This window comes from Sitophilus oryzae, unplaced genomic scaffold (assembly GCF_002938485.1).
Source record: "Sitophilus oryzae breed Bouriz unplaced genomic scaffold, Soryzae_2.0 scaffold_379_pilon_pilon, whole genome shotgun sequence".
Classification (NCBI taxonomy): domain Eukaryota; kingdom Metazoa; phylum Arthropoda; class Insecta; order Coleoptera; family Curculionidae; genus Sitophilus; species Sitophilus oryzae.
In genome coordinates this window covers 1,009,333-1,026,136 of record NW_022146950.1, presented here as the reverse complement: position 1 = coordinate 1,026,136, position 16,804 = coordinate 1,009,333, and the positions used below count along the sequence as shown (strand labels likewise).

Here is a 16,804-nt window from a genome sequence, read left to right as displayed (position 1 = left end):
TTATCTTATCGAAAAAAGTGTTTTAAAAATAAGCGGTTTGCAATCGTGATTTTACTTTACTTGACAGGGAAAGGCGTACCGGCAACGCCGCAATAGCACGCCGTCGCATTTCTCTCACTCCGACTTAATAAGATCCCTATGCGATTTACTACCACACATGTAAATACCGACCCAAGAGTAACAGTTGCCAGCACGGTATACTTTTATTAGTATTCTGTTGTTATGTTATTCAGTGTTGAATGTCACCTACTATTATAAAATAATATGTACTTTATAGTTATTTAAATAAACTTATATAAATTAATTGTATGTTTAAAAATTAATAAATGTATTTCATAGTCAAACAAGTTATGCTAGAAACATATACAATTTAATACAAATCATCATCATCACTTTCAGCTTATTCAACCATTTCCAGTTATGGTGTAGCCTCCCTCACATACTTTCTTTGTAGTTGGACCCATTGTTGTCTATTATTGGCTATGCGGGCCCAAGTGATCCCTGCTAATTTCCTAATATCATGTGCCCATCTAGGTCTCTTAATTCCTTGTGGGTACCATGCTGCAACTTTTGTGGTCCATATGTGTACCTTCGTTCTTGCTAGGGGTCCTGCCCATTGCCACTTGAAGGATTTGATTCTGTGGATGACATTTATTGCCTAAGTTTTTTGTCGTATCCACTCAGTGGCGTTGCGTGAATTTTTGCTTTAGGCATGCACTACGAGGTAATAATAATATTAAAAGGCGTGAGTCCGCAGAAGGCGGATTTTTTTCGGTACTGGGTCCAATTTTCGCCTAGAAATCGTTTAAAACCGTTAAAAAACAGCCTTGTCTATGAAAATATGATTTATTTAAAACTAGCGTGTACTCGCGACTTTGTTCGCGTCGAATTAATCATTTGTAATGGTGATGATAAAGCAATACAAGAATTTCCATTAACATACAAACTGGATAAAATTTTCTTACATTTATGTCAGCATGAGAAAAAACAATATGGCGATATTATTATATTTTGGCAGTTACTAAATTGCCCAACTTTTTGGAACACCCTGTATGATTTTTTAAAAAATTTCAAAATATGTAAAAAAACAAAATAAATTATGCGTTTTCCCGAAAGACTAACCGTTTTTTAAATAACAAATATTGTAATATTTGAGGGGCGTTTTCACCCTCTTGGAATTTGAGATTCGAGAAACCCCTCCTTATCGAACCCTACACCCCACAGTCAATCCGTTTGCCAAAAATCACCTTTAAACGTCAAGCAGTTTAAGCAGAATCGTGATTACTCAATGGTCATATTTTATGAAACACCCTCTATAAATTTTTAAAAATCTTAAAATATGTAAAACAACAAAATAAAATATACGTGTTCGAGTACGTGTTTAAGAGTTTCTCCGAAAAACTCACCGGTTTTAAAAAATATATATTCTAATATTTGAGGGGTAGTTTCACCCCCTTAGAATTCGGTTTCGAAAAATCCCTTCTTATCGAACCTCTACACCCTAAGGTCAATCCGTTTTCCAAAAATCAGCTTTTTACGTCAAGCGCTTTAAGCAGGATCGTGATTAATCAATGATTTTTGAAACACCCTGTATACATTTTTAAAAAATCTTAAAATATGTAAAAAAACAAAATAAAATATACGTGTTTAAGCGTTTTTTCGAAAACTTGACCGTTTTTTAAATAAAAAATATTGTAATATTTGAGGGGTGGCTTCACCCCCTTTTCACAAAAAATCCATAAAACTATTCAGAAGTCCAAAACTCGAAACTCGAAATAAAATCAACACTATTCGAAACAGAGACGCCAAAAACTTTCCCGATCTGCAACCTGCGACTAAAACAAAACAATATTATGCGAGCATGCATAATGTTGCGTGCATACATTTTGCCGGGAAAGCAGCGGCCGATCCTGCCGAATCGATGTGTGGGTCAGTGACCTCGACGCGCTTAGTATACGCGTATCCTACGCGCGTATCTGTTGTGATTGAATGCACATAATAATCACATGCATGCAGTAATTTAAAATTAAGTATTTCCGTATTTTGATACCGATTATGGGATTATGTGACACAGTATATTATAATATCCAGTTTTTAGTATGTGTTTAGTTTGATCCTTCTACCATATACGAGATGCACTTATCTACGACGAAATGGTATACAAACTTTATCGATGGCAACTTCATTGGTGTATAAAACTTTCTGCCTGGGCAGCGAGTATAAACCATAAACTGTGCTCCGGGTCTACAGTTAATTTTCACTCGATTTTTCCTACACTTGACTTCAAAAGACACAAAACACACGTAATAATACGAATCAACATGCATCATCTTTCAAAACGCAGGGTATTTAACAAAAGTTGACACAACATTCTAACCTATAATTTGGCAAGACTTTGACAAGCGTCAAAAATGAAAAAAATCTAAAGGCGAGTTCATACGCATCGGCGTCCGTTTGTCGTTCATCGTTCCGTCAAACCGCGTCAAACCAATAAAATTGATATACAGTTGACGCGCTAAAATTCAAAATAAATTCTTAGTTATAAATCGTTTGTAAATAGTTCTATAAGTCGTTTATCGTTATTAGTTTCGTTAATTAGTGTTAAATAAATAGTGTTTAAATAAATTGTGACTTTCTATCCACACGGAACCGACGAAAAACGTAACAGTAAAATAAATAGATCGGTATGGGACGTCATCTGCTTTTCTTCTGTCATCGTCTATCGAAATCTTACCTGAGAAAATAAACAGAGTATATTTACCTATATGAATAGAAAATATTGATAATAAATAGTAGATTTTTAAAGTATTCTTAGGCATGCAGTGCCTGCGTTGCATTCAAGGAGGATTCGCCCCTGTATCCACTCTATTCTTTTACGATCTCCTTTGGTTATTCCCAGCATATTTCGTTCCATTAAGCATTGTGCGATCTACAGTTTCCTTATAATGTCCGTTTTAAGTGTCGCATGGATAGGTCATGACTAGAGAGATGTCCGTTTTAAGTGTCCAGGTTTCGCATGGAACTGGTAGTACACATTGGTCGAATGTTTTCTTCTTTAGATAAAGTGGCATTGTAGATTTGAATATGACTGAGTTTCTTCCATAAGTACTCCACGCTAACTTAATTCTTCTGTTATTGATTTCTGGTAGTAGAGATCCAGAGCTGTGTATTAGTTGCCCTAAATATACAGTGGCGGATACAGAGGGGCCCGGGCCCGGCCCCCCCTTAAATCTGGAAATTGTGTAAAATATTAGGTTTTGGGGTAAAAATCGTACCCTAAAAATACAGTATACTAAATATAACAAAAAATGATTATTATAAATAAGACTTAAAAATTAACATAAAAATAATATTACCATTTTTTTATCGATTAATGTCAACGTTTGTTCTTTAAATAACATTGAACGTATGTTTATTTAAAAACAGAGAAATCGCAAAAAGATAAATAAGTGTAATGAGTAATAATAGTGTTGAATGTCGAAGAGGAGATTTATGTTTTAATGTCCGATATCCATAGATGTAGATGTAGATTGTATAAAAAAAGGAGGAAAGTTTATCACGCGATTTTATAAAATACTTTATAAAATACATCTATTTGTGTTCCTTGCTTTTCTCATCATACAGTTCCAGAGCTTTGACAAAAGCCTGTATCTGAGCACCAACCCCTCCACACAAGGCCATTCAACCTTTTTCAATATGGCGGAGATAGAAAAATGTAAACTACACTGGCTTGGATCAAAAAATATGGAATATTTTTTCTATGTTTTGCAGCATTACACAAATAGGAATAAATTTAAACTATAATAGGTGAGGATAACTAAAAAATATAATATCTGTTAAAAGATTTTATATTTTTATAAAACCTTTTTGGGGGTTCCTAAGTAAAACTTACGCTTAGCGTAGTTTCTTTTTACTAAGTAACTCTTTCTCTTTACATAGGACATTATTGTCTTTGTGGTAAAGACATCATTCGTTTTTTTTGCATAGTTTTTCAATAAAATATTGGATATTCTGAACAAGATGGATTTAATAATAAATTCTGACGAATGTGAGGGGCAATTGTGACCTAAAAAAAGACTTTCAGGCAATTTATATTTTCAATATTATTTATGTTGTCAATATCTTTCTGTGATCTTTTTGATGTAAAAAGCTTGATTCTTATAATTAAAAAGCTTGATTCTTATAGTGAGGTAAGTGTAAACAGTAGCCAATATCTACATCCTCACTAGGGTAACAGAGGCTTTGGGGCCTTTGGCCTTTTTGAGGCATATTTAATGCACTTCTTACACGAGAACTACTAGTAGGAGTTCAACCATTTTTTACGAAGCTCGTCATTTTTGGGGATTACAAAAGCAGAAACCTTGGGACCCCTCTATAAATCCCGTGACAATTTGGAACAGAGCATCTAAAAAGCATGCTACAATAAAATGTTAACCCTTTAATACCTATCTTTTGATGATTGTAAGTAACTATTATAACCGCCTATTATTAAAAAATAGGCGGTTGAAGCGTAGTGCTAGCCACATTACCTTCCTTGTATACCGAACGGCTCTAGTATGGCAAGCTGTACCTTGCTACTCCCAAGGTGTTGAACGCTATATACGGGAGCTATTATCTTATTATTATTAACTATTGTAAAGTACTATGCAGACTGGCGGTGAAGGCTTTTTACTTTTTTTACATTTAGGTGTAATATCTTGATAAATACTTCTAGTTCTTACCTTAAAATAATTAATAATACAGGAGTACGACAAGCACAACAGTTTGAAGTTCCCTATGTGGAATGTCTGGTTTGGATTTTTAGTACACTCTTATTTTATCACAATTTTCTGATCACACCATGCACTGAACACTAAGAACTAAACAAACGTGTTGCAGAAGCACAACAAACTAGAGATAATTAATTATTTCTGGTATGCAATCAGAACGAGAAACCACTACCGGCTTCTCAGGTTAAAGGTAAACAATTTAAAAATGCACTGCCTTTGCCGCCATATTTGCCTTGCGCATATCGTGTTGATTGGCCTTGCGTGGAAGGGGTGGTGATCTGAGACGGTTTTACCAGAGTAGTAAAGTAAGTAGTAAGTAAACCGACGAGTAGCGACAGTCCCGTGTTCAATTTTCTTTGCGGCTGCGCGAAATAAGTATCTGTCATATGAAGAAGCAAAGTTGCCACTGTTGCCATTTATAAAATATCTCTATATACTTTATTTCAAGTATACCTCAGGCAACGAATCATTTTTTTAAGTATTTATTAGCTGTAAGATATTTTATACATTCAAATTTAGAAATAAGGATAAAACAAAACCAAAAAAATATGTATAAAACTTTATAATTAATTCCACTTCAAATTATGGGCAGTGTATACCATGTTTATAAGTTGACCACTTCATAAGTTGAGCAGTTAAATACGTAGTCTATCTGTCAAAGGGTGAGGGATAAGGTGAGGGATATCGTCCAAAGAAGTCGAAAATATTGACCAGAGAACAGATCGACAAATTTCTTGCAGAGGCGTCGGATGAAATATATCTTATGAAAAAAGTTATTTAATTTATTTTTGGGCATATTTGGAGCGTGCCTTCATGAAGAACTATGCAACTTGACATTAAATAATATCGAGGTTGTAGGAACTTCATTAATCGTGCATATTCTAGATACAAAAACTAATGTGGAACGAACATTTGTTATTACTGGTACGCTATATTTGAATTATTACAAAAAGTACATAGCTCTCCGTCCAGTGACCATCAATCATTCAAGAATATTTATAAAATATATTAAGAATAAATGTGCCACGACTCCAGTTGAAATCAACACATTTGGTAAGATGCCTGCCAATATTGCTAAATTTTTAAATTTGCCCGATTCTCATCTTTATACTGGACATTGCTTCCGAAGATCCTCGGTTAGTTTGCTGGCAGATTCTAGGGCTAATCTTAATACAATCTTTGTCTATCTATAATCAAGGATACATTTAAGCGACATGATGGATGGAAGTTCAGTTCCGTAGCGGAGGGTTATATGTATAGAAGACTATTTACAAAATAAAACGAGTATTGCAGGTCAAATTTTATCCAGAACCTCAGCGGATACTACCATTGCTTCTAATCTTGGTACAAGATTCACGTCAGAGATAACTTCTACTTGTACTACAGCTATAAATGAAATTGGCCATGGAATAACTTATTCCAATTGTAATTTCACTAATTGTACATTTAATTTGAGTAAATAATTATTTTACGTTGACTTGATTTTTCTTATTTTTTTTTTCAATTATCGCTTCAGTGTTAAAAGTAAATCACGTGACTTACTTTTAGCACCAGTGCTAAAAGTAAATGACTTTTACCATCAGTGATATAATGTCACATTTTAGGCACTGACAGCATGCGTTAAAAATTACATTTTTACTGACATTAGTAGAAAAAGATTTTTTTATTCTCATTACTATAATGAGAATAAAAAAAATTGTGTGCATTATGTGCCCATATTTGAAGCGAAGTGTCATCAGTCTTGTCATTATTCAATTCATTATTTGAATTCTCAGAACGTTTTTAACAAAAGTTTCATCTTAAAATAAAATTTTAATCAATCACAATTGTTTATCTCCATCATTTACCGGATTAATAATACAAAAATTACAGTTCAATTACAAACAATTTATTATTTATAGTGATTTACAGTAATTTTATTAAATTATACGGATATTCTCGTTGATTATTGGTTTGAAATAAATATGGACAGTGTCCTCCAATGAAAATGCGAGTTACTAACTTTAAATTCTAATTCTGAGCTGACAAATGAGCTAGATACTTTACCTAGACCGTTATTTAGAAGCTACAAACCTATCGATGAAAATATGCATGAACATTTACTTCCTAGCACACAATGTTGGTACAATATCAAGTTTATTATAGTGATTTTCTTAGCCACGTATGGCCCAGATCGGTACACAGTGCTCAGTGTTGCCACAAGCTTATTTTTCATCCTTGAAGATTATCACGAGATAGCGGGGTTAAATTGATTTACAAAGGGGTAGATCTACGAATGGGGTAACTGTGAACCAGATGGCTCTAATTGACGGATTTATTTGTTTTATTTCAGTGTCCCATTTATCTCTACTATGGCATCAATCTTCTGAGATTTCATTGACACATAACAGCGCAAGTCTAAACTAGACGAAGTGTTTAAAACCATTTTCAGAGTTCTAGTATTTTTTTCCTATAATCCAATAAAATTGTCATTTGAAAACAAAAATTACGGGCAAGTTGATTTTTTCAGAGTTTGTCAGCGACTGTCTTCTGAGTGTAAAATAAACAAAATCGGAAATTTTTCCCTTGCGGTTTTTGAGCAATAGGGGTGGTTTTTTTAAACTGTACTACAACAAAATAATTAGATGAAAATTGTACAAAAGAACATTCTCTATAAGTTCGCCTATTGAATTTTTTTATAAGTTTATTATTTCCGGACTTAACGACCGGGCCGTTTCATGAGCCCTTTGGGGTGGTTTTTAAAAAGTTTGTTTTACAGCAAATTGACCCGTATGAAAGTTATTCATGATAAATGGACAAGCAACTTTTCCTCAATGATTTTTTTTGTAGCTTCATTATTTTTGGAGATAGAGTCCAGTTCGTGAACAAATTGGGGTAGTTTCATAATTTTTGTTTAGTTCTACAAATTTGCCAACTTAAAGGTGTTTAAATATACATATTAAAATTACATGCAAACTTCCCTATTAAATTACATGCAAATTTTCCAATAGCACTTGAGAATTTCCTGAAAAAAACAGACATTTAAAGCTATCACCACTTGTTCATGATCTGGGCGCTATCTCCAAAAATAGTCAAGTTACAAAAAAGTTCATAAGACAAAGGTATATGTACTCTTATTTTGAACGAGTTTCCTAGGGTGAATTTGCTGAAAAAAGAGTAACATTGAAAACTACCCTAATTTGTTTATGAACATGACGCTATCTCCAAAAATAATCAAGCTACAAAAAAAAATCATGAGGAAAAGTTGCTTGTCCATTTATTATGAACAACTTTCATACGGGTCAATTTGCTGTAAAACAAACTTTTTGAAAACCACCCCAAAGGGCTCATGAAACGGCCGCTAAGTCCGGAAATAATAAACTTATAAAAAAAAATCATTAGGCGAACTTATAGAGAATGTTCTTTTGTACAATTTGCGTCTAATTATTTTGTTGTAGTACAGTTTAAAAAAAAACCACAAGGGGAAAATTTCCGATTTTGTTAATTTTACACTCAGAAGACAGTCGCTGATAAACTCTGAAAAAATCAGCTTGCCCGTAATTTTTTTTTCACTCTCTATACGGCGATACACTTTTACTGGATTACTACCGATTTGTCTAATTTGACTGAGCTACAAGTATCAAGTTCAGTCAAGTCATTGTTTTAGAGAGGAATTTGTTTACAATTTATATTTAATTTGACCTTTGTAAATATAAAAGAACACCTAATCTAACATTTGATTAGATCAATTAATTTGCGGGTCTGTAACTTTGAAGTTTCTTCAAACTGATTCTCTTGTAAACTATGATTTAATTAAGCTACAAAATTAGCAGCTTTTAACTATTATATGAAAAAATGTTGAATTAAATGTTGAAAAGAAGTAATAAATTAAAAATAGTTATTTATGGTACTAGTGTGTTATCTTACATATAAGTCACGCTGGGAAATGTTTTCCCAAGTGACTTATATGTTATAACACGCGAATGCCATACAAAATTTTATCCAACAGCAGAACTGTTTCATGTCCAATCTCTAAAGAATAATTATTGAGTTAAAAGGATCTACCAGTTCTACTTTCATTGTTGCGAATTAATAAATTATCAGGGTGCGTTTATGTTACTATACAAAATAGATGTGCGTTTTTTGTTTTTTTTGTAAATAATAAATAGCACTGACATTAAGACGTCATTTAGATAAATCGCGTTTTTTAACGATAAAATAGTGAATTATCAATCAGCAAGTCCGATTTTAAAGAAAAATGATTCAGGAAGGATCTTCCGCAAGAAATTTATAACCGGGCAGAGGCGGCTACAACACAAATACTTAATAATTTGTATAAAATGGCGTGGCTTTGAAGTTATAACACACTAGTTTATTATAACTTCAAAAACTCACGCGTGTTTTATTATTTATTTAATCTACGACAATGTCATTATGACACATTTAACATTGCCATTTGGATGTCATTATGGCTTTCATAATAGCAGCACTAGTTATTATGAATTCATAATAACACGCAAATTTTAAAATAAGAAACAAGCAAAAAAAGTACCTAAATACGTTTATTTATTGTAAACATTAATTATAATATGAGTACAATTGGTTAAATTAATTCCAGACGATGACAGGAGAGTTGAATTTTTAGAAAGTTAATTTATTTCCTGAGTGCTTGAACTTGTTGAAGACCCATCATTGCCAGAAATGTTACCCAAAATATTACATGACACTTTTTTCTTATTTTCTTTGGAATTTTATATATAGCTCTCTGCCACTGTGTTAGAGCGCCAACCACCAGGTTTTTTAACAGTTAATAAATCCACTCCTGAATCTGCAAGCAACGACGCAGACGATCTACGGAAACAAGTCCAGTGTATTGTTGTGGATTTGGAAGACTTAGGAACAATGCTATTTCATACGGCATTTTCCCTAAAGTATTAATGCCAACGGGTTGCTTAATACATTTTCCATTTCGTGTGCTCTGTGTTGCTTGGCCGCATGGCTATATATCTTCGAACCATTTCCACCATATTTATTCCTTCAACATTCCCTTGCGTTATAAAAAAATCCTCGTGATATCTTTGTTTTCGTAAATGGAATAATGACATGAATGCATTGTCCTTCATCTTTAACATTTTGCAGTTGCAGATTTGTCAACTTGATACGCCGGCAGGCTCCCGCAAGTCCCACAATGAAACTTTTGTCAGGAAATAAGTTTTATCATCGGCTTTCAACAAAAAACGAGCTATGTCTTCTTTTCTTAAAATTCTCGATTTTTTTGACCGAAATCCTTCCGATTTTCTTTTTAGAAATGCAATTAAATGGACGTACTTACTAATATCTGTATTTTTCTTCACTGATATAACTGAACGTAGCCTGGAATAATATACCCAAAGTGATGAAGCCTTCCTATGTTTTGAAAGATGTTCAAAATATGCCAGGAGAACCTTTTCGTTACTACTATTCTAGATTCCTTTCCCTTTACACCAATCTTCAAGTTTTACATAGGCTTGCTCGTACGTTTGTCTTGATTTTTCCGGAAGTAGGGAATCGACAACGTTTTGCGCAATGCCTTCAATATCCGAAGGGACACTTTCAGAATCAGAATCACCCATATTAATATTATTTTTTGCATTTTGCTAAAACTGAACGCATAAACTGAACGTTTAACACAAAATTGAACCATCAATAATTGAGTTGTCAAAGTCAAAATGGAAACAAGCACGGTTACCACGGCGTCGACTAATATGGGCACCTGATAATTTTGAATTTTAATTTTTATGAGGATATCTCTGATATTTGAAATTAAATCAAATTCTTTGGATCGTCCCTCGTGTCGCGTCGTAGATTAAATTTTGAATGATACACGTTCGATACGAACTTTTTTATGAAACTTGTGTAACTAAGCTACTCGGCTAACGCCTCGTGGCTTAACGTTACACGCGTTTCATTATGATGTTCGTATCGAACTTGTATCATTAATAACTATTATATGCATGTATACATGTGAGTAATGTCTGTATAAGTAGTGGCTGTTGCAGGATAAAAATATTTTTTCAATTTATTATTTTTTCGTATGTACCTACCTATAATCTATATTATCTAATTAATAAATAATTTGATTGACGTTCACAAAATTCGTAAGACCAAGAACGACGTGAGTCTTGAAAATGTTCTTGCATTCGCCCATCACTGGACTTATTCAATGCGATTTTAGATTATATCAGATATTAGTATATTTTAATATTATTTTGTGTTTTATATTTGGCAGATAAACTAGCAATATAATATAAACAATTCGTTTAAAAGAAGGTCAAAATTTGCGATGTCTTATAGTATCTAAACATGATTTTTTTACAAATCTAGTAAATATGTTTTCCTGAATGTATGTTTTGGCAAATTTTGAATTACAATCATTAATTTTCGACATGCTATTAGAGAAAAATAAATATTTTAAAATCCAAAGTTCTTAACTCACAACTCTTCATTATAATTTCATCCAACCGCTAAGACGAAAAAAAGAAATAAATATATCTACAGTTCACATCAAATTAATTATAAATATATAAACATTATATGTTATTATTTACATTAACAAAACTCACCTTCTTCCTCCTTATCAGCACTTAAGGAACATAAAGGGCCATATTACTACCGCTTTCCCGTTCAAAATATTCTAATAAAGTTGCGATGAGTCTTTTAGGCTATTAAACTATCTTATACACTTCGCACTAAAAGAGGTTCTAAAAAGAACAATGTTCGACCTGCAAGGTCTGCTAGTAAACATTTTCAAGCTTAAAGTATCACAACACTATTTATTTAAACGAAAAACTCGTAATAATACAAAACTAAAGTGTCAAAACGAATGACTATTTCAGGCAATGACTAAAGAATATAAGGACATGTAACGCCCCTATACGGGCTGCAGCAGAATTTGTGACCTTTTTTTTTGTTTTGGTGGCAAACAATGAGATCATTTGGTCACCAGCGACAATTTTAGCGATTTTTAATAGTTTGTGTGTAATGAACTTTGTATAAACTTTATTACAATGGTGATTAGTTGTTCAGCTTTCAAGTGTAAAAGCAGCAGCGATGAGAAAGAGCCAGGAGTTACGTTTCATAGGTAAATAAACAGTCCACTCCAACTTTTTAACGTTTTCTTATTGAATTCGATAATTATTCTTCAATTTCAATTAACATCTATATGTACTTGATATGTGCTATACGTCGATACTAGTTTTGTACCTTTTGTTAACATTTTAATACGTTTTTTTCGTAATTAATTAGGATGATACACCATAGGCGTAGTCAAAACAATTATCAAAAAATATAAATATTGCTTCAAACAGCTAGGTTAAGAAAAATATGTGCTACGGCACTGTTTGGTGTCATCGTCACAATTTGCTCTCGGGTGTTATTTGTCCTTGGATTCTTTAGTCATTGATGTCAGGAAATAAATAAAATGAGGCAACTTGACATTTTTACAGCAGAGCTATCACCTGAATCCCCAGCGTGAAATTTAAATTCCAGTTAGTCAGACGGTGCCGAATATGTCCATGGTTGGCAACAATGAATTTAAAAATTGCGCCCTCGATTACGTAACTACAAGTTTAATTGATAAAATATATAAATATTGAAAAAAATGATATTTACTTTATTTGCCAGAAATAACTATAAAAATATGTTTCTTTTTTTTCTATGTTTTCCCAATCCCAACCCTCCTGCAGAACTCACGAGCCGCCACTGCTACTGACAACACTGTAATTTACTTTTAATGTAATTATTTTTACATAAAGCAAACATTTTGACTTGTTGTGTCTTGCTCATTCGTATAATTCTCAATAGATTACTGTAATGAATCCGTCAATTGAGTTTTAGATATTACGTTTTTATATACAGGGTCAGTCAATATACACTTTTAAAAAGTTTTATATACAGGATTATAAGTGCAAATATTTTTAGGGGCTTTATATTCTTGGAACACGAGATTTTTTTTGCAAAAAAAAGATGTAGAAAATCGTGCATTTCCTTTAAAAAAATTTAAAACTTTTTAGAACTGCCTAATCACCAAGTTTTCCAAGGATATGATTTGTTAATCTCTGATATTACCATGGTTACGGCACTAAAAGGGAAAAAATCCGACGGCTCTCAAAATTTTTTAAAAATATATTTTTTTTAATTTTCAAACTTGAATAACTCGGCTATATTCATAGATAAAAGAAAATAATCTACTATTAAGATAGATATGAAACTTAATAGTAAAATTTTGGGTCAAAGCGCCCCTCCGTGTTGTTAGTAGAGACTACGTTTAACCCAGCGCCTTCGCCTTTTCTCCTGTAAATGTTTTTTATGTTTATACTTGAATTCAAAGGATTTATTTTTAAAGTTACACTGATATATTAGTATATCAGAGTAACTTTAATAAAACATAAGAATATATATATTTTACAGTTTATTTCTTTATGTATTTTGCAGAGTTTCATGTAAATGATCGTAAGTCGACTAGCTGTCTAACGAATAGACATATAACATATATTTTTCTTTTATCTAAGATAATACCTTATCGTCTTTTGGAAACACGTGCATTTTGCAGTTTTGTTAGTTTCTTTGCAAGATGCAACACAACAAGAAAACACCATTTTTACAGTTAATAAATAATAAAACTATTTCTGACAATGATATTTAAAATTTATATAGATAGAAAATTAAAAAACAAACCAGTATTTGCAGACGCAGGCCCAAATTCAATGAAAATCAAAATTTTTCCTGCGAAAATCAGGCTTTTTTTCACTGAAAAGGAATCAGCAATCATTGTCAAGTTGACAATATACAAGGTGTTTTCGAATTAGCCTAAAAAAAATGTGGTGTGATTCCTCATGATGTGTTTTTAAAACAATTTTTATATAACCATTGGGTCTAAAGTACTGCCTTTCTGATCTACAGGGTGTTAAAAATTAAAAAAAATCGATTTTTTTTGCTTAACATAAATGGTACACTACTGCTTTTTTAAAGAAAATATATTTTTTTCTTGACTGACCATCCTTTTTCAACAAAATTGATCTTTTGAGTTTTTCTTGTTCATCAAACGGTAGTCGACAAAAAAATAAATATACTTATTAAGAGCCCGCCTTAATCCGTTTTCTAACGATTTTTTATTTTTTAGATTAATTAGGAAACACCCTGTATATGCATATCACAGGCAACCAAATAAACTACGTAGTAACTAGTGTTGGGAAAATTCGAATTAAATAATACGACTAATTCGATAGTAAATTAAAACTAACTAATTCGAATTAACTTTTTCGATATAATCGAGATAAAAATTAGTAGTATTTTATATTATATCTGTGGTTAACCGAATTACAAATCAACATAAAACATAACCTCTTATGGACGAATACGAATATTAGTAATTAGTATAGTAATATTAGTAGTATTCTTTCGTTCTGAACGAAATGAAAATTTTCACTTAAACAGATTTATAAAGGGAATCGACAAAGAAAGGAACGATCCGATATAGAAAAATCCAGAAATCATTGTTATTTCCTATACCACGTAGGAATATATCAGTTTAAGTGAAAATTTTCATTTCGTTCAGAACGAAAGAATACTACTATTATTTGGTTCATTTCCATTTCACACAAATTTCACCGAACACCTGCCGAACACTAAAATTAATTTTCTTCTTTTATCTAAATAATTATTGATTGCAACTGATAAAATAAAAAGAAATACGAAAAAATACGATACTCGGCACTTTTAAATTTAAAACTTTAAATTATGGTTTAATTTATTAAACGGCTTCGGCACAGTTAATAGAATACATTGAATAAAGAATATTTTTTTCATTTTTTATTCAGTGATAGAATATAGGTATGGCAATGGTTCAGAATTTGTTTAAAATAGCCCCTAGACGAGCACTAGCTGGGACGAACTTATTTTTAGGTTAAATTTATAATATTACTAAATAATTCGAATTATTAATTCGATTGTGAAATATGAATTATTACTAATTATTCGATGGTGAAAATAATTCGATTATTCCCATCACTAGTAGTAACCTCTAAAAATTATTTTTCCTACCACTAGCGACATACCGTGTTTTTAGTGTGTACTAAATTATTTTATCAAATTTCACCCTCGTACACAATATAAGTTTCCAGGCAATGGCTATATTGGACTTATTTAAACAACGGTAAAGAGAAAGAGATCCACTAGCCCTGAAAATATTTGCAGTTATTTAAGACTCGTCCTCTATATACGGATTGTATTTTAAATTATCGCTATTAAGTGTATTATGTTTGTTTACTTACAATATAATCTACAAAAGTACCTTTTGGATTTCAGATGGGAATTAATCATCTACTGTTAGCAATGGCGCTTTTCAACCTCGTTGTGTCAACACGCTCAATGGACGATAGTATTTCGCAGATTTTGCAGGAGCAAAAGAAAAGGTATTGTGGTAAATTCCTAGCCGATACATTGGCCACATTGTGTAAAGGGAACTACCAAACCATCATACCGGGTGAGCAAGATAATTATTGTAACTTACCTATTTTTATTAGAACTATATATATTTAAGACAATTTTAATATCTACCAACATTTATTGACAACGTAAAATAAAACAACAAGTTAATAAAAAGTTGGTAGACAGTTCTTTTAGTTTCAAAGTAAAGGAATTTTTCCAATTTTGGTCTGGTTATTTCCCCTATCCGGTTATTTCCTTTATCCGCCACCTGGGGTCGCGTCCGATGGGAGTTTGGAGTTCTCCACACGGATTTTCTCAAAAACGGACTACGGAAACACGGAATATCTCAAAAACTGCGACTTTGACTGATTTTGATGTTATTACAAATTGTGTTGCAAATATTATTCCTAATCTTAAATTGAGAACCGCGTTTCGCTAGCTACTGTAATTTTGGAGTTACGATTTTTTAAAATTTTTAGCCCCCTCCCATACCCCCTTACCAACCCCCATCCCCACCAAAAACTAATGGCCAGATTCTCGAGTGCCACAGTATTTTTGTGCCAAATTTGGTTAAAATCGGTTTAGCGGTTTTTGAGTTACCGTGTTACAGATGGACAGACGGACAGACACACAGACACCATGAAAATATTTTGTATTTAGGTCAATTATGACCCAAATAACTCATTCAGAGATATTAAAAAAATTTTTTTTGCTGATCTTAATAGTCTACTATACCTGTTGGTATGGTCGGCTAAAAATGTCAAAAAATTATAATTTAAAAATTGGAGATTTTCCAGGTTTTAATTAACACGAATTTTTAGGTTCCGCTTCTACAAGGTCATACCCGTTCCAAAGTCGTTCACTGTCAACATCGATGCTGGGCAGCTTGCGGAGAAAACGGAGAAAAAGAGGTGTTTACAACGAATGTTGTGAGCATACTTGTAGTAAGGAACAATTATCTTTGTACTGTGCGGCTGACAATTCCTCTAGCTGAGACAAAGATTGACAGAGAATTAGCTAAAAAATTCTCTTTAAGAAGAAATATATCAAAAATAATAAGAGACAGAGGTAAAATGAACTGCAAACTTATTATGATCTTAGAAGGAATTACTATTGTTTGAATTGAGTTTGAATGAACCGAAGTTTCGAGAACCTATTTAGTTGGTTTTTATTTATTGGTCGTTTTATATACAGTAGGGTGTCCGTTATTTACAAAGTTCATTTCTCTTACGACGCCCTCTAAGTTTTTAGTTTATTGTCTAAAAAACAATAACAAACCATTGTAAACCCTTAATATTCACAATAAACCTTGCCCCAAAGACGATTCATTTCCCATTTAAATTACATGGGAATTTGCCACTTTTTGCAAATAATTTTTTTTTCTCTCGATTTTGTTTTCTCGCAGCCATGAATTACACATTCTTATACAGAATTGAACGCTCTACAAAAAAGGTCTCTAACAATTTTTCGATAAACCTACTCCTTCAAAAGTTATTCACGGTTAAAGTTAACCACTCGGTAAATTCCCAAATTATTAAAATTTTTTGACTAAATTATTGTTCTCGCCTTCGTCGTCTTTGGGGGTGTTT

At 32.4% G+C, this 16,804-nt stretch overlaps 1 protein-coding gene across 1 annotated transcript in view; it reads left to right on the top strand.

The window, feature by feature from the left end:
• LOC115885302 (bombyxin B-1 homolog) overlaps positions 1 to 16,443 on the top strand; it is a 29,706-nt gene extending 13,263 nt beyond the window's left edge. The window contains exons 2-3 of the mRNA XM_030904163.1: positions 15,093 to 15,270; positions 16,037 to 16,443. Of these exons, the coding sequence (XP_030760023.1) occupies positions 15,093 to 15,270; positions 16,037 to 16,209 (351 nt within the window). The 3' untranslated portion in view covers positions 16,210 to 16,443. The remainder of the gene's footprint in view (positions 1 to 15,092; positions 15,271 to 16,036) is intronic.
• The last annotated feature ends 361 nt before the right edge of the window (positions 16,444 to 16,804 follow it).